This window comes from Anolis sagrei, chromosome 2, assembly GCF_037176765.1.
Source record: "Anolis sagrei isolate rAnoSag1 chromosome 2, rAnoSag1.mat, whole genome shotgun sequence".
Classification (NCBI taxonomy): domain Eukaryota; kingdom Metazoa; phylum Chordata; class Lepidosauria; order Squamata; family Dactyloidae; genus Anolis; species Anolis sagrei.
In genome coordinates, this window is record NC_090022.1 from 272865832 (window position 1) to 272891981 (window position 26150).

Sequence of the window (26150 nt, forward strand, 5' to 3'; positions counted from 1 at the left end):
TCCAGGCTTCTCCTTTCAGTGCAACTTGTCACAGTGTACCAGCTGTGCTTGCTCAGATATCCCAAGACATCTGACTTGGGATATCTGACTGATTTTTTAATCTCTGTAGTTAGTTTAAAACTCTTTTAATCTCAATGTATATATGTTTTCAACTGCATGCTTATAACATTTAGTAAACTGCCTTGTTTTCCAGTGTTGGAGAAGGAAAGTAAATACATGAAGTGATGGATTCAGGGAGTGATTTTTTGAGTAGGAAAGTTAGAATGGCATCTTTCTTTTGGACACCACCTAAATTCAAGGACCAAACTCTAATTGCTAGTCAAATTGTTGTAACACAAAAGGACAAGGATTCATGCTCATTGTGCTGTAGCCAATTAACACACAGGGATGGATGATGAAAACAAAGCTTTAATTCAGTTTCTGCAGAAATAGGTGCTGATCATTCATAAAGCAAGCATAGACATTTATCCATTTGGAAGTCTTTTTAAAACTTCCTAACCAACAACATTTTGCTTTCTCTCTGCCACCTGCTCCTCCAACATTGATTTAAGGAAGCTGCTCTAATTGGGATCAGTGATCAGATTTAGACCAAGGACAACGCCTTGAAGTCTGCCTTGTAAATCTTTAAGGCTTTTAATGAAGCAGACAAATGGCAAGTTGGACTTCCCCTATTCTAAACATATGGAAAAGGAAAAGGGCTGTAACCCATTCACTTTGTTCTTTAAGTCATCTCATTGTTGTATTCCCTTTTCCTGGCTCAGCTGACATTTCTTTCCCATCAAGCCAAAGATCCCTTTTCCCTATAATACAATAGTTGAAATGAACACAGGCATCTAAACCTCATACGAGATTATGCGCTTTTCATGGCCTCTCCTTTAAAACACATTACAGAGTCTGAGACTATTAAGCAGCTGAATCAGACATCAGCAGCTGAAGCACCTGGGAGGATATTGCTAGCATGAACAACACAGGCGTAATAAGAAGAAATAAAGATTTTTTAAAGAAATGCATAGGTTTTTTAAAAAAAAAACCAATTTACAAGTGTCCCCTTGTGATTTTCCTTATCCAGGCAAGTTGGTGCTCTCCAAGACGAGCATAAACACCAGGGAAGCGAATGTTTTCACATATCTCTCCTCCAAACGAAACCACGCCTTTTTGTTCCCCGTTGCATATCAAAGGGCCACCAGAATCACCCTGATAAAAAAAGGAAAGTGCAGAGTTTATTTTATTATTCACAGAAGTAGATTTGTACTTTTCTTTTAAAAAAATATATTATCACAACAATATCCTAAGGAGAATGTTGAAAAATGTAATCCTTGCATTTATACATTGTTTTTCCATTTATTCAAAAATGAACCTGGAGGAACTCAAAGGGACTTGCGTACGAGTAGAAATTAGGTTTGTATTATTAAGTGCATTCAATGAAAGTATATGAAATAGGTTGCAAATTTGTGTTACAAACAAAGGACATTTTAAAAGGACTAAACAGTCAGAAGATAATGCTTTAAAAATAAAAAAAGGTTAATTTTGCTCTATGTGATGCATACAGTTAAATATTTAAGGGAGATAATAGTATATTTCAAATTTATCACTTGCTGACTAACAATTATGTCATAATATAGTTACAAATTATTTTTTCAAGAAAGAGGTTAGTTATTTGTAACTTGTTATTTTCAGCCTCTGATCAAGAACAAAAGAAGTTACTATATATTGAATCAACATTGCCATATTGTTGAGTTTCAAAAGCAGTTCCAAAATGCAGACTGACTACATTGAACTGATTTAGATGAGTCTGCACTACCATATAATCCAGTTCATTGCAGTTAATCTGCATTCTAAAACTGCACTATATGGCACTGTAGATCCAGTCTGACACCACGGACCAGTTAGGCCAGTAGTCTCTTCATTGACTGGATGCACTTCTTGAGTTTCTAATAAGACTGGAAACTCTAATGGACCATTAATGATACATTTTTATATCTGTGGTAGAACTCAAAATTTACATCTGTTTAAATTAACTGATAAAGGTAACTGTATGCTTTGGTTCACTTCATTGTTTCTAATTCTGGAAGAGCTACGGCTGAACCTGAGATCATATTCACGTAAATCATATTTTATCAATGCTTGACCCAAAAGCACCAGATTCTGTCTGATTGTGGAAGCTAAGCAAAGTCAGTGCTGGTTAGTACTTAGATGGGGGACCACCAGTGAATACTGTGGGCCATATTTTGGAGGAAGGGACTGGAAAAACCAAACAAAACATCAAATCCACATGGAACATGCATAGATTTTCCACAGGCTCCCGCACCATTAATATTATAATGTCCATACGAAACTGTATTTTTACAGCACAATGTGGATGTTTCCATATGGTATTTCTAGGAGTACTAGAGGCATTTTTTGTAAAATAATTATAGGGCTTGGATTTCAATTTACATAAAGACTGCAGATGGACTTTTTGAGTGAATATGATCGATATGTTCTCTCTAGGAATCTCCAAGGTCCTCTTGTGTGACTCCATGGTCAGTTTGTGGCAGAGATTGACCACAGAGGTGAATCCAAGGAACTAGAGGTTCTTAGAGAGAACACTTCCTTAGGCATTTGTAGGACTTCTGTGCTTGATGTCTGAGAGAAGTTGAAGACAGAGATTCCATGGCAGGAGTTTTCTCAGATTAAAAAATAGTGGGTGTTTTATTTGTGGGTTTTTCAATTTTGTGGGAGTCTTGTGTCCCTAAGCCCTGAAAATGTGGAGGTGTTGACTGTACAAAGCAAATCAGAAGTAATTTTTCAGACCCAAGGACCGTTTCACAAGGGATTTCACATTTTTTCTCAGCAAGAGTAATTTTTTAAAAACCGTGTCAGAAGTGAATTGAGTATAGGCAGCAAGTGGCTTCTGGTGTGAGAGAATTGGCCATCTGTAAGGATGTTGCCCATGGGATTCCCGGATGTGTTACCATCCTGTGGTAGGTTTCTCTCATGTTCATGCATGGGAAGCTGGGGCTGATAGACATGAGCTCACTCCATCTGGCGGATTCAAACCGCCGACCCTCAGCTCAGTGGATCAGCAGTTCAGCCGGCAAAAGGGTTTAACCCATAGCTCCACCGCAACTCATAGCAATACTAATGAACTTGTAAATAAAATTTCTTACCCTACATGAACCCTTCCCTCCTTTTTTGTCACCGGCGCACACCATATTCATTGTTAAGCGATGGCGGTAATTACTACAGTTTCTTCTGTCAAGGACAATAACATTCACTTCTTGCAGTGTATCAGGAAAAATCGGGAGTGTCTTGTGAATTCTTCCCCAGCCAGCTACAAGACACCGAGTACCTGCTTTTATGTCAGCGGAAGTTTGAGTGAGCTTGATGATGGACACATATCTATTAATCTTGGCTGAACGCTCAAGCTTTGGTGGGTTAAAAAGGGAAGGGAGGAAGGAAGGGGGGAGAGAGAGAGAGAGAGAGAGAGAGGAGAGGGAGAGAGAATAACAATGCATGAGAAAAGAAACCCAGATTCAAAATCTCCACTTAGATGTGACACCTATGAAATGACTATGCCTAATGGTTGGACTGACTGTTTATAGTCCTCTGTCTGCTAGGGGCAACTTCCATCTCTTGCTTTGCATTCCCCAGTCATCATCTCTTAAGGCTTCCATCCATTCCTACCAGCTGCATGCTTTTGGACATTTCAGTGGACAACAGTTTTAAGATTTGTAACTTAACTTTCTGGGAGATAAAGTTGATGTATGAGAGTACAGGAAGCAGAGAAAGAGGAAGGAAAGTATGATATTTGTTATCCTACTGTTCTCAGCTTTGCACCTATGGCCTAAAAATGGGACATAACAAAGAGGATCAATAATAGTAATGGCAAGGTCATTTGTCCATCCAGATCTTGAAAAAAAGCGATTTTTTTAAAACAAGACAACTTGCAGTATCCCCTTATAGCATGGGGATGAGAAACCATTTTGTATTTTTGTCCAATGTATTTCCCATGCTTTGATATTTCAGAAATGAAATCTGGGGCATATATAGCCAAGCAAGTATGGGTTATTAGGCCCATGTTGGCAAGCTCTGTATCACCTGCTGATGTCATACACGAATGAGTTCTGAAATATGTGTTGCAGTTTGCAAAATTTCTGGACAATGTATTGAATCCAAGAGATTGTCATTCTTAAAAAGCATTGAAATCGGTAAGAGTTTTGCTGACTAAAGCATGTTACACTTATTTTAATGGCACAAAATTAAGACTATTTAACAGAAATTGTAGAGGTTTTAGGGTTTTATACATCTCCCCTTTTAACACAATGAAGAAAATATGTGTGTACATGTGTGTGTGCACATACAACTCTCTCTCTCATACACTCCCTCTTTCTCAAAGTGGCGTTGGCAACTCAGCCTAGAGTAAAAATACAACAGAATTGGTTTCATTGGGGACCCCCTCCTGACCCAAACGTTCCTACTCAAGATTGAATGGAACAGCAAAAAAGTGCTCTCATACTATTGATATGATGGCACTTCTCAATATTCCTACCAAGAAAGAGCACAACGCAGTAGCAAATCTTCAGTACCAGTTTCCAGAATGGCAAAGGGCATTCTGGGAAATGTAGTCCAAAATGTACCTTTTTCAACCACTGGGAAAAATAGAAAGTACTTGGTTTTTTCTTAGCAGCTTCACAATATACCTTCAACAGCATTAGATCATTATCAAATATTTCTGGAATATAGCCTGGGTGAGGAATCTTTTTAGCCACTGCAATTATCTGTTTCGAATGCTCTGCCTTTGTCCGTGAATGAGCTCCAAGCATCACTTTCATGGTTCCTTTACTACGAAAATAACAAAGACAAATTAGAAGACATGCAAAGTGCATTCTTAGAAAGTGGAATACTAATGCATTGCCTGAAATCTTATTGGTGCTTGTTTTGGTGCAGCATAAGTACATCAGTGAAATAGCATAAGAAAGAAGAATGATACTGCAGGCAGGTGGCCATGAAATAAGTAAGGCATGGAAGAAGTGACCATCTAGAGCTTGGAGATCTTACTATCACTGTTGGGTTTATGTTGGGCTTATGACTGCACACTAAAGATTGATTGGCTGTTTTGTATTTTTTGTATGTTTTGCATGTTTTGATATGGCCAAAATTGACTAATCAATGAAGAATTGTTGTTGTTGAATGACCAGGGGATTCCTGTTCAAAGTGTATTTTCTCATGAGAATGACTGATTGAATGTGTTATAGGAATGCCAGCTGTCAGGCCCTGGCCCTGAGATTCAGCATTTGGACCCTCTACTTCAGAGCTCAGGGCAAGGGCACAGGATGAAAGCAAATTTTTAGACATTTGTTTTTAACCTAAAAGGCATACTTCATGCAGTTAATGTGGCTTTTGTCATCATTCTCGCAACCAGGACCTTCTTTCTGTGACATCCCAAGAGCTTCTTCCTAGGAACGTCACTGTATGATGCTGCTCTCCTCCACCCTTCATGTGAACAGGGATAGTAGCAATGTACTGACATGGGGACCTTTGCTATCATACTACTGCAAGCATCATGTCGCTGTAATGTTTCAGCAGTGCAAGGTGCATAACATAAATCTACTATCACACTGTACAGATTTTCTCTGTTTTAATTTGTTAAATATAATTCACAATTGCAGACTTTGTTTTCAAAAAGTATCAAACCCATCTGCACAAATTTTACAGGAATCAAAAAAAATGTGCTGATGATATGCATTCAAATATATATTGAAATTCTACAAAATGAAAATTTTCAGGCCCTGTACTGAAGTGATTTGACACATTTTGATAGTTTTGATCTGTGATGAGATGATCTCTGAGATAATGATGGGAAAGGCTCCGGTCTAGATGGATTATCAGCGCTATAGTACAAGGCTCTGTAAGACCAGCCATGCATACCATTACTCCAAATGATGGACAATGTCTTAAGTAATAGCAAGCTATTATAAGAGTAATCCCTAAAGATAATTGAGACATTGAAGACCCTAAAAATTACATACATATATTTCTGCTTAAAAATGACTATAAGATTTGTGCTGCAAGTTTGGTTTAGAGCAGGGGTCCTCAAACTTTTTAAACAGAGAGCCAGATCACAGTCTCTCAAACTGTTGGAGGGCCAGATTATAATTTGAAAAAAACATGAATGAATTCCTATGCACGCTGCACATATCTTATTTGTAGTACAGAAAACACTTAAAAGCAATACAATAATTAAAATGAACAGTTTTAATAAATATATACTTATTAGTATCTCAATGGGAAGTGTGGGCCTGCTTTTGGCTGATGAGATAGGACTGTTGTTGTTGTTACTGTGTGCTTTCAAGTCGTTTCAGACTTAGGTTGACCCTGAGTAAGGGCCGGGTAAATGACCTTGGAGGGCCGCATCCGGCCCCCAGGCCTTAGTTTGAGGACCCCTGGTTTAGAGGTTGCAGAAAGTCCTATAGGCCTTGATAGATGAAGATCAAGCACTGTTTCTAAGTGAATTCGTGTTATTGTTTGGGGAAAGGATGTACCAATGGTTCTTTTTCATTTAATGGGTGTAGAATATAGAGAGAGTGAAACCATCAGACAGATAATGTCAAGACAGATTAGATAATGTAGATTGTATGTAGTTAATGTTTTCTGATGTATAGAATGTAGTAGTAGTGATATGTTTTCTTTTATTCTAATTTTTTCGACTTTGTTTTTGTTTGTTTGTTTGTTTGTTGGTATATAGGTTTTTTTAAAAAAATCTAAATAAAAATTAAAAAACAGATTTTTGTTTAACAAAAATCACCATGGAGCTTATTCTTCTAGCAAATGCACCTTTCTACTTTGTAGCATGATTTGCAAACACAGCTGTTTATTAGAATGCAGATTTCAACAAGTAATACTGATTAACTTTGTAAAAACAGGATAATTTATGAAAACTTACTAATAGCAATGGGCTGCTGTTAACACCCAGTTTGGATTGATTAATGTTCCTCCACAACTGTCATTTCCTTGCACTATGGCCATGAATGGTCTTGAGTGTGGAATGGATTCTCTCCCTCCGATTATGTCTGTACACTGATCTAAGGGAAGGAAGAAACCGATGTTAAGTTACAGAGAGACACAAACAGACATCATAGTAGTAGTAAATCCTTCAGTAATAGTGGTGCTAAGCCCTAGGTATGCACCAAATCTTGTCTAAACTAAGAAACTACTGTAAGTAAGGTCAGCTCTGGCTAGTATTTGGATAGAAGAGTAGCAATGAATACCAGGTGCTGTAAGCTATATTTCTCTCTCTCAGTCACACAAAAACACTGCTGTAAAAGAAGCCTGATGACCATCATGTTAGAAATAGCAACCTGCTAAAGCCTCCACTAGTTATTTGTTATCTATATAATTGCTTACTGTATTGCACTCTGCTGTATATATTTCCAAAAGGATATTTGACCAGTGGGTTTTCGAAAGGGTTATGAATCCCATTTCCTGAATGGTTATGGAAATTCACATTTTCCAAAACATCAAACCAAAAAGTGCACCACTAACATGTGGGCACAGGATATTTCAAGCAGTCACTTATGTATCACCCTAAAGAGGAGATAGATAGATAGATAGATAGATAGATAGATAGATAGAGGGATAGAGGGATAGAGGGATAGATAGATAGAGGGATAGATAGATAGATAGATAGATAGATAGATAGATAGATAGATAGATAGATAAAATGTGCCTGTGTAATTGATATGTCTAAGGCTGTGAACAGATAATTTGTGTATCTGTTAATCTGGGGGCCCATCCACACAATGTACGAGGGGTAAGGTCTGTTTGAATATAAGTACACAACGAAAGTTTATTTCAAAAAAGTAAATTTATTTTCAGAAAGTACATACTTCACTCTATTTTTTGACATAGTTGCCAAGTTTGTTCAAACACTTATCATACCTCTGAACCAATTTTAAAATACCCTCTTCATAAAAACTTGCCGCCTGCTCCGATAACCAAATCGTCTGTAATCAAAGAAGGGCGACCGGAGCAGTCCTTATCATGGATGTTGTCACGGACATCTTTGAATTGTCGTACCCACTTACACAATTTGCTTTCACTCATAACAGTATCACCGTACACTTCACAAATCTGTCGATGAATTTCTGCAGCAGGCAGGTTCCTTGCTGACAAAAACCGTATCACTAAGCGGCGGGTGAGTTGATAGTCTTAAACATTTTTAAAGCACAGAACAGAACCATACAGGTTAGCTACAGAGCTGAAACTGAGCACAGTTGTTCCCGAGGCATGCCGGTACACGACGCACACGCTCGTTGCAGTATGCGCGCAAACGACTAGTGTCTACAACAAAACGGACCTTACTTAAAAAATACCCCTCATATGTATAGTGCTACTATTCCAGCTGTCATGGTTCTATCCTAGGGAATCAGACACATTGCAGAAAGGGGGGGGGGGGGAATCACCTTCTTAGCAAAGCATATCATCCCCTTCTTTTTTAAAAGACATCATTTTGTTTTACAAAACCCATCAGACGCTTTATGTTCTCCCATTCTGTCCCACATTCCGAACCATCACGCATGCAAGTTCTGTCCCTACCCATAATGCAGTATTATTATTATTATTATTAATCTGGGAAAACCTCAATATCAAAAACCAAGATTACTATAAAACCCATCCCATTTGTGGGGGGGGGGGGGGGAGAGGAAGCAGATTAATTTTAAATCTCTTTGCCATACTCTACCTTTCCCATGCCTTTCTTCCCTCCATTACAGCAGTGTAATTATAAACCACTTTGTCACCATCCCCTCCTCCCAGGCTTTGCTTCCCTTTCATTATACCAGTATTTTGTTTAAAGCTAGCAATAGCACAATTTCTATGAATAAGGAAATGCAGAAAAGGAATAAAGGTAAAGGTTTTCCCTTCACATTAACTCTAGTCATGTGTGGTGGTGCTCAAATCCATTTCTAAGCTGAAGAGCTGGCATTGTCCATAGACACTTCCGAGATCAGGTGTCCATCATGACTACATGAAGCACCATTACCTTCCCACAGACTCATTCTTGACTGATCTACTCATATCTGCATGTTTTTGAAATGATAGGTTGGCAGAAGCCGGGGCCAACAGCAGTAGCTCACCTCGCTCCCCGGATTCGAACTGCCAATCTTTCGGTCAGCAAGTTCAGCAGCTCAGCAGTTTAACCCACTGTGTCATTAATTTAAAAAATTACTCCACATTACTAAAACAATTCAACATGGGCAGATCTGACAGATCCCATGTGTTTTAAATCACTTTCTCTTATTTCCAGACACGTTGGGAGCTCAGAAAACAGATTCTCCCTGTCTCCTGTCCAACCCCTCCCCCACCTTTCTGTACACTTCTACTAGATTTCAGGGACGAAGTGCTATGGATGATAACCAGAAGTAGTTTTATGTTATGTGAAGGGCTCTGTGGCATTTTGTCCATGAAATATCTTAGAACTGGTAAACTGGCTGGGATTTCTGGGAGTTGTAGGCCAAAACACCTGGAGACTCACAGGTTGAGAACCACTCTTAGAAGGACATGCATCTGATGAGATCCCCACAGAATCAATTGACTGGCAAACTGGGGAGGGGCATTTAAAAATCCCACCCAGAATGCTCACCATACTCCAAAACACATGATTCCATAGGATGGTAAAGTGGAATAGTAGAGCTATAATTGCATAGTGCGAATTGGTCCTAGGCACTAAGTGCTGATAGGCAACTTCAGGGCCCTAGTTCTCCCTTCTTATGGTTCCCTTAACCAAATGTGGAATGGATAGCCCTAGAATAGAAAACATCTTCAGAAGAAAGTACTTGAGTACCATTCAGACAAAAGACTCTTCCCTTTAAAATAATTGTGACAATGTAAAAATTGCCTTTTTGGACTACCACCTCCAGAATTTGGAGGAATATGACCCACTATGGATAAAGTATACAGCCATCTCAGCTTTACTTTATGATAAGTGCCCTATTTTTGCTTTTCCATGCAAAGGGGGTTTCTTATGCCATTGCTGAGTTGTCATCTATAGCTAATGGACTGGACTGACCATGCTTTATACAAGCCTCCTCCACAGAGGAGCTTATGTGGAGGTACTGAGCATTAGCTCACCTTGATGTCCAAAGGCAGAACTTTAAGTGTGTGTTAAAACTCCGTTATCTAACCTACATGGTGAAATTTTCAGTCGCTGCACAGTAATCACAGAGTTTACATAACAATTTTCTAACCAAACCCCACGATTCCATGTTAAAGTTAAACATCTTGAGTGCCATCCAGTGGAAGCTGAGCATGCCTGATTCCCACAGAACTGAAGAACATAAGGACGCTCAAATTAGGCACCAGCTAAGTGCTTACTTCTATATGAGATTTATTCATTCATTTGATGGTGCAGGAAATAATTATAAAGTGTATAAATAAATAGGGAAATAGGAGGAAAGCACAGTGTTTAATGCTTGCCGGCATGAGCTCTTTATTTTCTCTCCTTTTCTCTCTCCTTGTTGCTCTCTCATCAATGTCTTTTCAAACACAGATGTCATGATTGCAGGTCGTTGCTGTATTTCTAGTTTGTAGCTTTGAATTTGTATCGTTTTTAAGATTGTGCGCCGCTTTGGTTTTCAATGCTTAGGAGAAAAGAAGGGTAACAACAACAACAGAAATTACAACAAAAATAGATGGTATGCATCAAATTGGAAACATGTGTTGCAGAATCTTGGATGCAATTTGAGGAAAGGAAAAGTAAAGAGAGAAGAACAAATGATATAGTGGTTGAAACCACATGCATGAAGTTTATATCATGGATCTCACTGTAGTCTCCCTCGTTTTGCAAATACTAAGAATCTGTATTTTTGCAACAAACAGAACACAGGGTACATTGGCTGTGTCATTCCATAATATCATACCTTTTTCATATTAAATACCTGTAGTTGATACTTGCAGAGAGAAAACACAGATTACTATTATGCAGCACACTTACCTCTGGAAATTCCGAGAAGGAAAATGGCCATAAAAAGCCAAATGTCAAAGAGGAGAGCCATTCTTGCGCCTATCTGTTTTACCCCATGTATCAATGGCATATATATATGATATTCAAAGGAAGTGGGTTTGGCTTCTTTCTCATATGTGCATTGCGTCAGAAACCGAGAAATCTGCCATAGCTGCAGTATGAACACTAAAAGTCATCTTTTGTTCATTTCTAGGCTTGAAATGTTCATCATGCCATTTCCATTCAATACCCTTCTCAATGCAATATGAAGCAAAAGAAACAGAGTTCTCAGGTCAGACATCTTTTTACTCAGTTTGTGGTCTGGAATATAGAAGATGTTTCGTGTCATATATGTGCATTGAAGATTGGTGTGTAAAAGAAATGTTATGGAATTCATGAAAAAAATCCTGATTTCCTGCTGAGTCAGAAGTATGCTTTGTGGGAATTAGAAAGATCAGGCAAGAAAGGCACTGTGTTCAAATACCTCTAGCCTCTATTTCCAATCAGAAACTAGAAATGAGGAGATTCAAAATACAATAGTTTAATCTTCAGAAAACATTAAGGAGTGATTGCCAGAAAGCAGAGCACTACGTTTGACTGTCCCACATCACGGGTTTTATAGTGAAACCAGGGTCATTAAGGTAAACATGCACATATGCCATCAAACCTATCCCCCTCTTTCCTTTCTGCACGTTTCTTCCTCTCAGCTCTTCCTTTCAATTCGGCGTCTCTCTGTTCCCCTTTTCCCAAAAAAATCCTGTTTTTCTGAGAACAAACGTTCAATTTTCCCTCCTTCCGTCTCTTTCAGGTCCTCCCGATCCTTCTCACTTCTCACCCACATCTTTCCCCTTGTGCTTGGCAATGCTTCTTATCTCTTTCCAAATTCCTTCCCTCCTTTTCAATCTCTTCTCACTCAGTCCTCTGCTCTCTGTAACCCATTCTTAAACTTTTTTCTTGTAAAATTCACTTTTTAAATCTTAGCTCCATCACCTAGATACTTCTAGAGAGATTCTAGGAATCTCCAGATCAGTGGTTCCCAACCTTTTTTTTGACCAGGGACCACTTGACCAGGGACCACTCTCCAACATTAGTACCAAAATGGCTAGGAATCAGTTTTTGGTCAGCTTTAGATTCGGTTTGGTTATTTGGGGATGCTGATTCAGAAAATTGCATTGAATGGGCCACATCAGCTCTAGTTTCTAATACAGAACATAGGCCATCCAGTAATCAGCATCTGATCACCCACAGAAAAAAATATTTAATAAGCCTCGGCATTATAAGAGGGTTTCGCAAGACCAGTTCCTTTGTTGCAACAGTGTAGTAACAGTGAGGCCGTAGAGCATATTTTAGTTCTTGTGGTCTACTGGTCGTCCATGGACCACAGGTTGGGAACTACTGGTCTAGATCCTCCAATGCACATCTCTGGTCAGATTCCAGCAGAGGTTGAACATAAAATTGTGCTGGAAGATGTAGTCATTCCTGGAGTGGTGTTAAGTTAAGACATGGATGCAGGACCAAGCCTTTGGACAATGATTTCCAGTGCAATAATGATCTCCCAGTGCAGTAATGAATAATGTAATTGTCAACCAAAATGACTCCAGGAATATGCTTTTGGATTGTGTGATTTTCAATTAAATATGTTTTAATTTTGTGGTTTTAAAGTATATTTTGTTTTATTCTATATGTGTATTTATAGCATCAAATTGTGTCTTGTTGTGAGCTGCCCTGAGAAGGTGTGGGATATAAATGCAGTAAATAAATCAATTAATGTTATCTCAGATAAATGTATAGCAATTACTTTATTCATGGCTTTGCACATTCACAGGGATTCTGTGCTTCTAACTTCAGTGAATGCGATGGTGGAAGACCAATACAATTCTAGCTGTGCAGCGGCATGAATATCTTTGGATATCTCTCATCATGCTTATGATTATATAAACTCTCCAACCAAGAACATTGGAAATTCCAAACTCTGCTCATTTTCCTGGATCTCTCTGTGATTTCTGAAACCATCACCTACTGTATTAAATAATTCTGAGACCTCTGGACAGATTGTGATTTTTTTTAATGGCTGTTGTGACCTATGTTTGCTGTGTTTCTCCCCATTTACCCTTGTGCTTCTAAGGGGCTAATTGTGGACAGCATTTTGCTAATTTTCAGAATTATCGCTCCAGACCACCGCAACTGAGGTGATAGCTGATACTTACTTAGATGATCCCTCCTTGTCTGAGTATGATGGCCTTCCAAGTGTAGTGTCTTGGCAGTGGGTACGTAGGTGACTGTAGAGCCCTATTCTTGACCTGAATGTTCTTCCAAAGTGAGAACATCGGTTTCCAGACAGAAGGCGGTCCCGGTCAGGGTTGGTTTGATGTGCCCTCCTCTTGGCACATTTCTCCCTTTTGCCCTTAATTCGTGCCTTTTCAAATTCTACAGCACTGCTGGTCACAGCTGACCTCCAGTTAGAGTGCTCAAGGGCCAGGGCTTCCCAGTTCTCAGTTTTTAAGATTAGCTTTAAGCCCATCTTTAAATCTCTTTTCCTGTCCACCAACATTCTGATTTTCATTCTTGAGTTGGGAGTATATGCTCCTTATGTGAGCTGTGGCATAAAGAAATGTACCCTGTAAATTTTGAGCATTCAAAATGGAATTGAAGATCGATCTCTCCCAGTCAATTTTCAATTGTGAATTTTAAATTTGTATGCTATGTGTGTCTTAGTTTGTATGTGCAATATATTTATTCCTTGCATTATGTGTTTTGATATTTGGCACAGAATAATAGAGCTTGGCTGCTCTAAGTCATAGAACAATAGAGTTGGAAGAGACCTTGTGGGCCATCAAGTCCAACTCCCTGCCAAGAAGCAGGAAAATGGCATTCAGAGCCCCCTGACAGATGGCCAATATGGAGTGAAAGTCAATATGGACTGAAAGGATCTTCCAACACATGTACAAGTTTTATTCCCCATCATCATTTCAATAAATTCCTGATCTCCGAAGAAAATTCTTCAGCTGTACTTCAACAAATGCTGATTTATTCTAAGCAAAGGACTAATGGTCAGACTACACCTGGAATCACACTGTGTCCAATTCTGGGCCTTCAGTTGAAGTGTGATGTTGACAAGCTTGAATGTGACCAGAGGAGGGCGACTAAAATGATCAAGGGTGTGGAGATACCACCCGAACATGAGAAAGACTTCCTAACTGTGAGAGCTGTTCAACAGTGGAACTATTTGCCCGGAGTGTGGTGGAGGCTCCTCCTTTGGAGCCTTTTGAACTGAGGCTCGATGGCCATCTGTTGGGGTACTATGAAGATGATTTTCCTTCTTCTTGGCAGGGGGTTGGACTGGATGGCCTACAAGGTCTTTTCCAATGTGATTCTATAAATGTGGAAAACAGAAGCTCTGATATACTTTTCCAGCTTGCCTCATAGAGCTGTTGTAAAACTCCTTTTGGTGTTTAAAATAACAATACCAAAAATAGAAAAATATTCAAAGGATATAAGGAAGAAATATTGCTCAAGATCCTGCCAGAGGGACATAGCTATCGTTATGAAGCTGTTATAGGCACACCTTTTGGCACATTTCAGCAGAGCTGCTCCACTAACAGAAGCATTTCTGAAGTGCTGGAAGTTGGGACAATATGTAGTGCTGCCTCCAGTATTCTCCATCTCTGCAACTTGTTGAAGGACCCTGCAGGCATCTGATGTACAGATGAATTCACGGTTCGGATGTTTTCCTGATTTCAGCCTTACACCTGGATGCTGAGGATTCTGTATTTCCTCAGTTATATCTAGTATAGCACTTGAGACATCTGACTGGGTATATCTGACAGTTTGCTAAAACTCCTTTCATCTCAGTTTATGTATACTTTTAATTGCATGCTTATAACATTTAGTAAACTGCCGTGCTTTCCAGTGTAGGACAAAGAAAGTAAATAAATAAATAAATAAATAAATACATGAAGTGATGGATGAGGTGGTGATTTTGTGAGTGTATGTGTAGGAAAGTTAGAATGGCATCTTTCTTTTGGACACCACCTAAATGCAAGGACCAAAATCTAATTGCTAGTCAAATTGCTGTAACCAAAAAGAAAAGGGATTCATGCTCATTGTGCTGTAGCCAATTAACATACAGGGATGGATGATGAAAACAAAGCTTTAATTCAGTTTCTGCAGAAATGGGTGCTGATCATTCATAAAGCAAACACAGACATTTATCCATTTGTAAGTCTTTTTAAAACTTCCTAACCGACAGCATTTTCCTTTCTCTCTGCCACCTGCTCCAACATTAGTAGATGGGTCACGTTCTGCTGCCACAATAGCTTCTTCATTGGCTTCTACATTTCTGCAGGTAGATATCACATCTAAATGACCTTATGTGAGAATTGGTATCAAGCCCATTCCAAGGAACTATGGCAGTATTCTCAGAACAAAACAATACAAGCATTTGATAAAGCATAGCTTCAAGCAATTGCAAAATCCATGGGGCTAAATCAGCCAACTATAAGGCATAGTAGGGTTAGATTGATCTTGCCAGTCACTTGTCACCTAAAATTAACTAATTGAATTAACTGTTGAATGATAAACCAACATTAATCTCTACCTCATTGATATAAGGAAGCTGCTGTAATTGGGATTAGCAATCGGATTTAGACCAAGGAGAACTCCCTAAAGTCTGCCTTGTAAATCTTTAAGGCTTTTAATGAAACAGACAAATGGCAAGCTGGTCTTCCCCTATCCTAAAAACATGGAAAGGAAAAAGGGATGTAACCCAATCACTTTGTTCTTTAAACCATCTCATTGTTGTATTCCCTTTTCTTGGCTCAGCTGACATTTCTTTCCCATCAAGGCAAATATCCCTTTCCCTATAATACAGTAGTTGAAATGAACTCAGGCATCTAAACCTCATTTGAGATTATGCGCTTTTCATGGCCTCTCCTTTAAAACACATTACACAGTCTGAATCTATTAAGCGGTTGATAGGCAACAGCTGAAGCACCTCATAGGATATTGCTGGAATGAACAACACAGGCATAATAAAAAGAAACAAAGAAATTTTAAAGAAATGCATAGTCCCCCCCCCCCCCCTCAAAAACCCCAATCTACAAGTATCCCCTTGTGATTCTCCTTATCCACTCTAGTTGGTCCTTTCCAAGACGAGCATAAACACCAGGGTAGCGACTGTCTGCACATCCTTTTCCAAAAGAAACCACGGCTTTTTGTTCCCCGTTGCATATCAAAGGGCCACCAGAATCACACTGATAAAAAAGGAAAGTGCAGAGTTTATTTTATTATTCACAGATGTAGATTTATATAATAACATATTTATTCTCACAACATCATCATAAGGAGAATGCTGAAAAATGTAAACCTAGCATTTATACATTTTTCTAACAGTGCAATCTTCTGCCTCTTTGCTAAATAAGTGTGAGACCCACTCCGTTCGTCAGAATTCTACAGCCGTGTTTTCCCATTTATTCAAAAGTGAACCTGGGTGAACTCAAAGGGACTTGTGTGCAAGTAGAAATTAGGCTTGTATTGTTAGGTGCTTTAAATAGAAGTATATAAAATAGGTCGCAGATATGTGTTAAAAATAAAGCCAGGACATTTTAAAAGGGATAAAGAGTCAGAAGATACATTTTTTTAAAAATCTAAAAGGTTAATTTTGCTCTATGTGGTCTCACAGTTAAATATTTAAAGGAGATAATAGTATATTCCAAATGTATTGCTTGTTGACTAAAAATTACATCACAGATTAGTTATATTCAGCCTCTGATTATGATATTTTCAGCCTCTGATCAAGAACAAAGGAAGCTACTATATATAGAAGTTGAATCGACATTGCCATATAATGCAGTTCCAGAATACAAACTGACTACATTGAACTGATTTATATGAATGTGCACTGCCATATAATCCAATTCAATGCAGTAAATCTGCATTCTGAAACTGCATCATATGGCAGAGGAGATCCAGCCTGAGACAGACCACGGGCCAGTTAGGCCAGTAGTCTCTTCATTGACTGGATGCACCTCCTGAGTTTCCAATGACAGTGGAGAAACTAATGGACCATTAATAATAAAGGTCTGATACATTTTGATATCTGTGGTAGAACTCAAAATTTTAATCTGTTTACATTAACCTTTGTTTAGGAGTTAAAAAAAGAAGAAGTTAAGTTGCTATCAGATCAAACTGATATTGTTAAAGGTAACTGTATGTATTGGTTCACTTAATTGCTTCTAACTGCTGGACAACAATCTAGAGAAGCCATGGCTGAACCTGAGATCATATTCACATAAATCATATTCTATCAACTCTTGCCATAAAGGCACCAGATTATGTCAGATTGTGGAAGCTAAATTAAGTAAGTTCTGGTTAGTACTTAAATGGGAAACCACCAGTGAATACCAGGTGCTGTGGGCCATATTTTGGAGGAAGGGACTGGAAAAACCATCAAGCTCATGGGGCCACCATAAGTCAACAGGGGATTTGAGGATATGTACACATTTATGGATGCCTTGAGTCTAGATAATTTTCTTAAGCACATTAAGATGTTTCTAGACTAGGGCTTGGAAGCAATGAATCATAGAATCATAGAGTTGGAAGAGACCTCATGGGCCATCCAGTTCAACCCCCTGCTAAGAAGCAGGAAAATCATATTCAAAGCAACCCCCCGACAGATGGGCATCCAGTCTCCAAACTATGGCTTGGAAGCAATGAATTATACCATCCATTGTTCCTTTTGAATAATGCAACTAAGGCCCATATATCTTCACATGAAACAAGAACAGAGGTTGGTGGATGGTTGCTCATGACTGTTGTGTGCTTTCAGGTTGTTTCTAACTTATGGTGACCCCTCTCATAGAGTATTTTTTTGTAAGATTTGTTCAGAGCGGTCTGCTGTTGCCTTTTCTGAGAGACTACGATTTACCCAATTTTGCCATGCACAGTGGGTTTCCATGGCTGAGCGGAGATTTGAACCTTATTCTCTAGACTTATTCCAATGCTCAAACCACTCTACCATGCCACTGATTGTTTTTGTAAAGTAGTCCTTCTGTTCAAACAAATCATCAAAGCCACATGGGACATGCATGGATTTCCATAGGCTCCCAAACCATGAATATTATAATGTCCATGCTAAACTGTATCTTTATAGCACAATGTGGATGTTTCCATATGGTACTTCCAGGAGCACTAGAGGCATTTTTGTAAAAGAATGATAGGGCTTGGATTTCAGTTTACATAAAGACTCTGCAGATTGAATTTTTTGAGTGAATTTGATTGATATGTTCTCTCTAGGAATCTCCAAGGTCCTCTTGTGTGACCCCATGGTCATTTCCTGGCAGAGGTTGACAAAAGAGATGAACCCCAGGAACTAGAGGTTCTTAGAGAGAACACTTCACTAGGCATTTGTAGGTCCTCCAGCCCAATTCTGTGCTTGATGTCTGAGAGAAATTGAAAATAGAGGTTTGCTGCAGGACCCAGAGATTCCCAAAGAGGGGAAAAAAATTAATCCCAAAGATTAAAAAATAGTGGGTCTTTTATTTCTAGATTTTTTTTGTTGCTTTTGTGGGAGTCTTGTGCCCCTAAGCCACGAAAATGTGGAGGTGTTGACTGTACAAAGCAAATCAGAAGTAATTTTTCAAACCCAAGGATTGAATCACAAGAGATTTCACATTTTTGCTCAGCAAGAGTATTTTTTTAATTGTGTAGGAGTGAATTGAGTATAGACAGCAAGTTGCTTCTGGTGTGAGAGAATTGGCCGTCTGCAAGGACGTTGCCCAGGGAATGCCTGGATGAGTTACCATCCTGTGGTAGGCTTCTCTCATGTCTATGCATGGGAAGCTGCGGCTGATGGACATGAGCTCACTCCGTCTGGTGGATTCAAACCGCCGACCCTCACTTCTTCAGGTCATGTCAGAAGTGAATTGAGAATATACAGCAAATCGCTTCTGGTGTGAGAGAATTAACCAGGGGACTCCCAGATGTGTTCCCATCCTGTGGGAGGTGTTTCTCTTGCCTCCGCATGGGAAGCTGTGGCTGACAGATGTGAGCTCACTTCAGATCTTCAAGTCAGTGGGTCAGCAGTTCAGCTGGCACAAGGGTTTAACTCATTGTGCCACCGCAGCTCCTAGCAAGAGTAAAGTACTTGTAAATAAAAAATCTTACCTCACATGAATCCTTCCCTCCTTTTTTGTCACCAGCACACACCATATTCTTTGTTATGTTATGGTGGGAATCATAATGGTTGTGATCACTACAGATTCCTCTGTCAATGACAGTAACATTCACTTCTTGCAGTGTATCAGGAAAATTTGGGAGTGTCTTGTGAATTCTTCCCCAGCCAGCTACAAGACACTGAGTACCCGCTTTTATGTCACCGAAAGTTTGAGTGAGCTTGATGATGGACACATATCGATTAACCTTGGCTGAACGTTTAAGCTTTGGTGGGTTAAAAGGGGAAGGGAGGAAGGGGTGGGGGAGAGAAGAGAGAGAGAACAACAATGCATGAGAAAAGAAACCTGGATTCAAAATCTCCCACTTAGCTATGACACCTATGAAATGACTATGCCTAATGGTTGGGCTGACTGTTTGTAGTCCTCTGCCTGCTTGGGGCAACTTCCATCTTTTGCTTTGTGGTCCCCAGTCATAATCTGTTAAGGCTTCTGTCCATTCCTACCAGTTGCATGCTTTTGGACATTTCAGTGGATAGCAACTTTAAGATTTGCAACTTAACTGTTTGGGAGATAAAATTGATGTATGAAAGTGCAGGAAGCAGAGATGAAGGAAGGTATGACGTCTGTTATGCTACTGTCCCCAGCTTTGCATCTAAAGCCCAAAAATGGGACATAACAAAGGGTATAAATGATAGTAATAGCGAGGTCACTCGTCCACCAAGATCTTGAGAAGAGTTACTTTTTTGAAGGACAGCTTGAAGAATCCGCTTATAGCATGGATATGAGTAACCATTTGTTTTTGTTTTAAAATGTATTTCCCATGCTTTGATATTTCAGAAATGAAATCTGGGACATATGTAGCCAAGCAAGTATGGGTTACTAGGCCCATGTTGACGAACTCTGTATCACCTGCTGATATCATGCATGAATGAGTTCTGAAATATTTGCAAAATCTCAGGACAATATATTGAATCCAAGAGATTGCCATTCTTAAAAAGCACCAAAATCGGTAAGAGTTTTGATGACTAAAGCATGTTGCACTTACTTTAAAGAGACAAAATTAAGACGATTTAACAGAAAATATGGAGGTTTTAGGGTTTTATACCTCTCCCCTCTTATCACAATGAAGAAAATATGTGTGTACATGTGTGCGTGCACAGACAATTCTCTCTCCCATACACTCCCTCTATCTCAAAGTAGCATTGGCAACTCAGTCTGGAGTAAAAATACACAGCATTGGTTTCATTGGGGACCCTCTCCTGACCCACACGTTCCTATTCAAGATTGAATGGATCAGCAAAAAAGTGCTCTCATACTGTTGAGATGATGGCATTGCTCAATATTCCTACCAAGAAAGAGTGCAAAGCAGCAGCAAAATTCAGCACCAGTCTCCAGAATGGCAAAGGGGATTCTGGGAGCTGTAGCCCAAAATGTACCTTTTTCAACCACTGGGAAAAATAAAAAATACTTGGCTTTTTTGTTAGCAGCTACATAATATACCTTCAACAGCATTAGATCATTATCCAATGTGTTTGAAATAAAGCCTGGGTGAAGAATCTGTTTGGCAACTGCAATGGTCTGTTTCGAACGCTCTGTCTTCTTCCGCGAATGAGCTCCAAGAATGACTTTGACAGTTCCATTGCTACAAAAATAAAGAAGACAAATTAGAATACATGCAAAGTGCATTCCTAGCAAGTAGAATACTAATGCATGGCCTGAAACCTTATTGGTGCTCGTTTTGGTGCAGCATAAGTACATCAGTGTACCTGGTATAAGAAGGAAGAATGATACAGCAGGCAGGTGGCCATGAAAGAAGTAAGGCATGGGAGAAGTGACCATCTAGAGCTTGGAGGTCTTACCATCACTGTTGGGTGTACGTTGGGCTTATGACTGCACACTACGGATTGATTGACGGATTGTGTTTTAGGAATGCTAGCTGTCAGGGACTGGCCCTGAGATTCAGCATTTGGACCCTCTACTTCAGGCCTCAGGGCAAGGAGGAAGAACTACACAGGATAAAAGTGCATTTTAGAGCTTATTTTTTAACCTAAAAGGCATACTTTGAGCAGTTGCTCAAGGTATTATACTTAATAATATCATCAATGTCCCTTTTAACATCATTCTTGTAATCAGGACTTGCTTCCTGTGACATGCCAAGAGCTTCTTCCTAGGAACTTTACTGCATGATGCTGCTCCCCTCCACCTTTTGTATGAACAGGGACAGTAGCAATTTACTGACATGGGGATCTTTCCTATCATACTACTGCAAGCATCATGGCGCTGTAATGTTTCAGCAGTGAAAGGTGCATAACATAAATCTACCCTCACACTGTACAGATTGTCTCTGTTTTAATTGGTTAAGGATAATTCACAATTTCAGATAATTCACAATGTCAAAAGGTACCATATTCATCTGCACAAATTTTACAGGAATAAAAAAATGTGCTGAGGATATGCATTCAAATATGCATTCAAATACTACAAAATGAAAATTTCCAGACCCGAAGCAATTTGACACATTTTGATAGATTTGATCTGTAATAAGATGATCTCCGAGATAAAGATGGGAAAGGCTTCAGTCTGGATGGTCAGCGCTATATTACAAGGCTCTGCAAGAACAGCCATGTAAACTCACGATTTGCAGTGGGCTGCTGTTAACACCCAGTTTGGTTTAATTAATGTTCCTCCACAGTGGAGCTGTTCTCCGACATTGATTATGGCCATGTAAGGTCTTGAGTGTGGAATGGATTCTCTCCCTCCGATTATATCTGCACATTGATCTAGAGGGAAGGGAAAGAAACAGTGTAAGTTACAAAGAGACACAAACAGACATTATGGTAGTAGTAAATCCTTCAGTAATAGTGGTGCTAAGCCCTATGTATCACAAAGGCACCAAATCTTGTCTTATCTCAAAAGCTAAGTAGGGTCAGCTCTGGCTAGTATTTAGATAGAAGACTAGCAATGAATACCAGGTGCTGTAAGCTATATTTCCCTCTCACACTCACACAAAAACAATACTGCTGTAAGAGAGGCCTGATGACCATCATGTTGGAAATAGCAACCTTCTCAAGCCTCCACTGGTTATTTGTTATCTATATAATTGCTTACTGTATTGTGTGTGTATATTGGTTTGCAATTTTCCCTAACCTCTTTGTTGTGGAAGGGACTGCAGACCATGGGATCAGAATGGGGCACATTCAGATTCAGGCTCCATTTTAGATTTGAGATGCCTTTAGACATCAGTAGGAACAGTTCAGCTTAGACTTCAATGCAGGAACCGTTTATTTTGTCTCTTGGGAGCATGATTTAAAGGCAAATATATTTTAAGGGAGAGTAGATGTTTTTGGGCAACTAAAGGAACACTTATGATACTCTTCTGTATATATTTCCAAAAGGTCGTGTGACCCGTGGGTTTTCACAAGGGTGATGAATCCCATTTCCTGAATGGTTATGGAGATTCACATTTTTCAAAACATCAAACCAAAAAAGTGCGCCACTAACATAGGTGAACACAGGGTATTTCAGGCAGCCATTTATGTATCACCCCAAAGAGGAAAATATTTTTTTGGTCAAATGTGCTTGTGTGATTGATATGTCTAAGATTGTGAACAGATAATTTGTGTATCTGTTAATCTGGGGCCCATCCACACAATGCCTGTATAGTGCTACTATTCCATTTCAGCTGCCATGGTTCTGTCCCAGGACTTCAGGCACATTGCAGAAAGTGGGGGGAATCACCTTCTTAGCAAAGCGCATCATCCCCTTCTGTTTTAAAAAAATCGTTTTGTTTTATAAATCCCATCAGATGTTTTATGTTTTCCCATTCTTTCTCAGAGTGTAACAAAACGATTTTTTAAAAAAATCTGAACCATCACACATGTAAGTTCTCTCCCTACCCAAACCGCATTATTATTATTTGAAACACAGTAAGATTAGTACAGAGAAAAGATCATTATGCTGGCTGTTGTATTGGATCACATGTTGGATACTTTCCAAGTGTCTAGGACTATGTGATGTATTGGCAAATAATGCATGCAGATCCCAATAGTGTGGCCGTTTGCAGCTGACAGATGGTAATTTTGTTTATTTTATTATTATTATTATTATTATTATTATTATTATTATTTTAAATCAAGGGAAACCTCAATATCAAAAGCCAAGATTACTACGGACCTCCTCCCGTTGGGTGTGTGGGGGGAGGGGCATGGGGCAGGAAGCAAAGGAATTTAAAACTCCTTTGCCATGATCTGCCTTTCCCATGCCTTCCTTCCATCCATTATAGCAGTGTAATTATAAACAACTTTGTCACGATCCCCTCCTCCCAGGCTTTGTTTCCCTTTCATTATACCAGTGTTATGTTTAAAGCTAGTAATAGCACAATTTCTATGAAGAAGGAAATGCAGCAAAGGATTAAAGGTAAAGGTTTCCCCTTGACATTAAGTCTACTCTGGGTGATGGTGTTCATCTCCATTTCTAAGCCGAAGACCTGGCATTGTCTGTAGACACCTCCAAGATCATGGGCCATTATCACTGCATGGAGCACCATTACCTTCCTGTAGAAGCAGTATTCATGGATCTACTCATATCTGCATGTTTTCAAACTGCTAAGTTGGCAGAAGCTGGGGCTAACAGTGAGAGCTCGCCCTGCTCCCTGGATTCGAACCGGCAACCTTTCGGTCAGCAAATACATCAGCTCAGCGGTTTAACCCACTGTGCCATTAATTAAAAAATACTCCACATTACTGAAACAATTCAACATGGGCAGATCGGACAGATCACATGTGTTTTAAATCACTTCCTCTCACTTCCGGACACATTGGCAGCTCAGAAAACAGATTCTCCCCGTCCCCTCCCCCCCTGCACTGCCCCCTTTCTGTACACTTCTACATTTCAGGGATGAAGGCTATGGATGACAACTGGAGGTAGTTTTATGTCACGTGAAGGGTTCTGTGACACTTTGTCCCTGGTTCTCAACCTGTGGGTCCCCAGATGTTTGTTCTTCAACTCCCAGAAATCGTAACAGCTGGTAAACTGGCTGGAATTTCTGGGAGTTGTAGGCCAAAACACTTGGGGAACAACAGGTTGAGAACCACTGTCTTAGAAGGACTTGCATCTGATGAGGTCAATACGGAATCTCTTGTCTGACGAATTGGGGAGGGGCATTTAAAAATCCCACCCAGAATGCTCATCATAATACAAACCCCATGATTTCATAGGATAGCAAAGTGGAATAGTAGTGGTATAATTGTCTAGTGCGAATTGGTCCTAGGCACTAAGTGCTGATAGGCAACTTGAGGGCCCCTGTTCTTTCTTCCTTATGGTTCCCTTAACCAAATGTTGAATTCATAATTCTAGAATATAAAACACCTGCAGAAGAAAGTACTTTGAGTACCATTCAGACAAAAGAGTCTTCCCTTTAAAATAATCATGACTCTATAAAAATTGCTTTTTTGGACCACCACCTCCAGAATCTGGGGGAATATGACCAGCTCTGAATAAAATATGCAGCTACCTCAGCTTTGCTTTTTGAGAAGTGTCCTATTTTTGCTTTTCCATGCAAAGGGGTTTCTTATGTCAACTTGTAAGTCTGTGTTAGAATTCTGTTATCTAACCTAAATGGTGAAATATTCAGTCGCTGCACAGTAATCACATTGTTAACATAACAATTCTCTAACCAAACCCCACGATTCCATGTTAAAGTTAAACATCTTGAGTGCCATCCAGTGGAAGTTGAGCATGCCTGATTCCCACAGAACTGAAGAACATAAGGACCATCAAATTAAGCACCAACTAAGTGCTTACTCCTTTTTTTCTTATCCCCATTCTTTTTTTTATAAATCTTTTTATTTAGAAAATGAGCTCTTAAGAGAAGAGCGTGATAGAAAAAGCCTTTCTCCCCAAATATTAAAAGAAAATTATTTTTTGCCCAAATTTATACATTGAACATGGATAAAGGGGGAACAATAGGTAAGTGATAGTGCTTACTTCTAAGTGCTTACTTCTATTTGAGATTTATTCATTTAATGGTACAGGAAATAATTATAAAGTGTATAAATAAATAGGGAAATAGGAGGAAAGCACAGTGTTTAATGCTTGCCGGCATGAGCCCTGTTCTCTCTCCTTGTTGCTCTCTTATCAATGTCTTTTCAAACACAGATGTCATGATTGCAGGTCATTGCTGTATTTCTAATTTGTAGCTTTGAATTTGTATAGCTTTTAAGATTGTGCGACACTTTGGGTTTCAATGCTTAGGAGAAAAGAAGGGTAACAACAACAATAGAAATTACAACAAAAATAGATGGTATGCATCAGATTAGAAACATGTGTTGCAGAATCTTGGATGCAGTTTGAGGAAAGGAAAAGTAAAGCGAGAAGAAAGAACAAACAATGAAACCACATGCATGAAGTTTGTATCATGGATGCCACTGTAGTCTCCCTCGTTTTGCAAATAAGAAGAATCTGTATTTTTGCCACAAACAGAACACAAGGTAACATTGGCTGTTTCATTCTATAATATCATACCTTTTGCAAGTTAAATACTTGTAGTTAATTCTTGCAGAGAGAAAACACAGATTACTATTATGCAGCACACTTACCTCTGGAAATTCTGAGAAGGAAAATGGCCATAAAAAGCCAAATGTCAAAGAGGAGAGCCATTCTTGCTCCTATCTGTTTTACCCCATGTATCGATGGCATATATATATGATATTCAAAGGAAGTGGGTTTGGTTTCTTTCTCCTATGTGCATTGCGTCAGAAACCGAGAAATCTGCCATAGCTCCAATATGAGCACTGAAAGTCATCTCTTGTTCATTTCTAGGCCTGAAATGTTCATCATGCCATTTCCACTAAATACTAGGCCTGTTTGATCAAGAAAAAATTTGTTTCTAAAATCGATTTGTAATTGGGGTGTTTTTTTGTTTCGATATTTAAAATATTTACAAAACTTTCCAAAAAAATGTTTTGTTATTTACGAAATTTCGTAAATATTTACAAAAC

General features: G+C 39.2%; 1 protein-coding gene across 1 annotated transcript; it reads right to left on the bottom strand.

Moving 5' to 3' along the window:
• Positions 1-905: 905 nt before the first annotated feature.
• On the bottom strand, positions 906-25811 carry LOC132767085 (transmembrane protease serine 9-like). Its single transcript, XM_067465610.1, has 11 exons — positions 25749-25811; positions 21788-21932; positions 20653-20794; positions 19145-19417; positions 16082-16233; positions 15263-15320; positions 10973-11153; positions 6926-7064; positions 4683-4824; positions 3150-3407; positions 906-1194 (listed from the first exon to the last, which is right to left on the bottom strand). The coding sequence occupies exons 1-11, from the start codon at positions 25807-25809 to the stop codon at positions 1036-1038; spliced, it is 1710 nt and encodes a 569-aa protein (XP_067321711.1). The 5' UTR covers positions 25810-25811; the 3' UTR covers positions 906-1035.
• Positions 25812-26150: the final 339 nt, after the last annotated feature.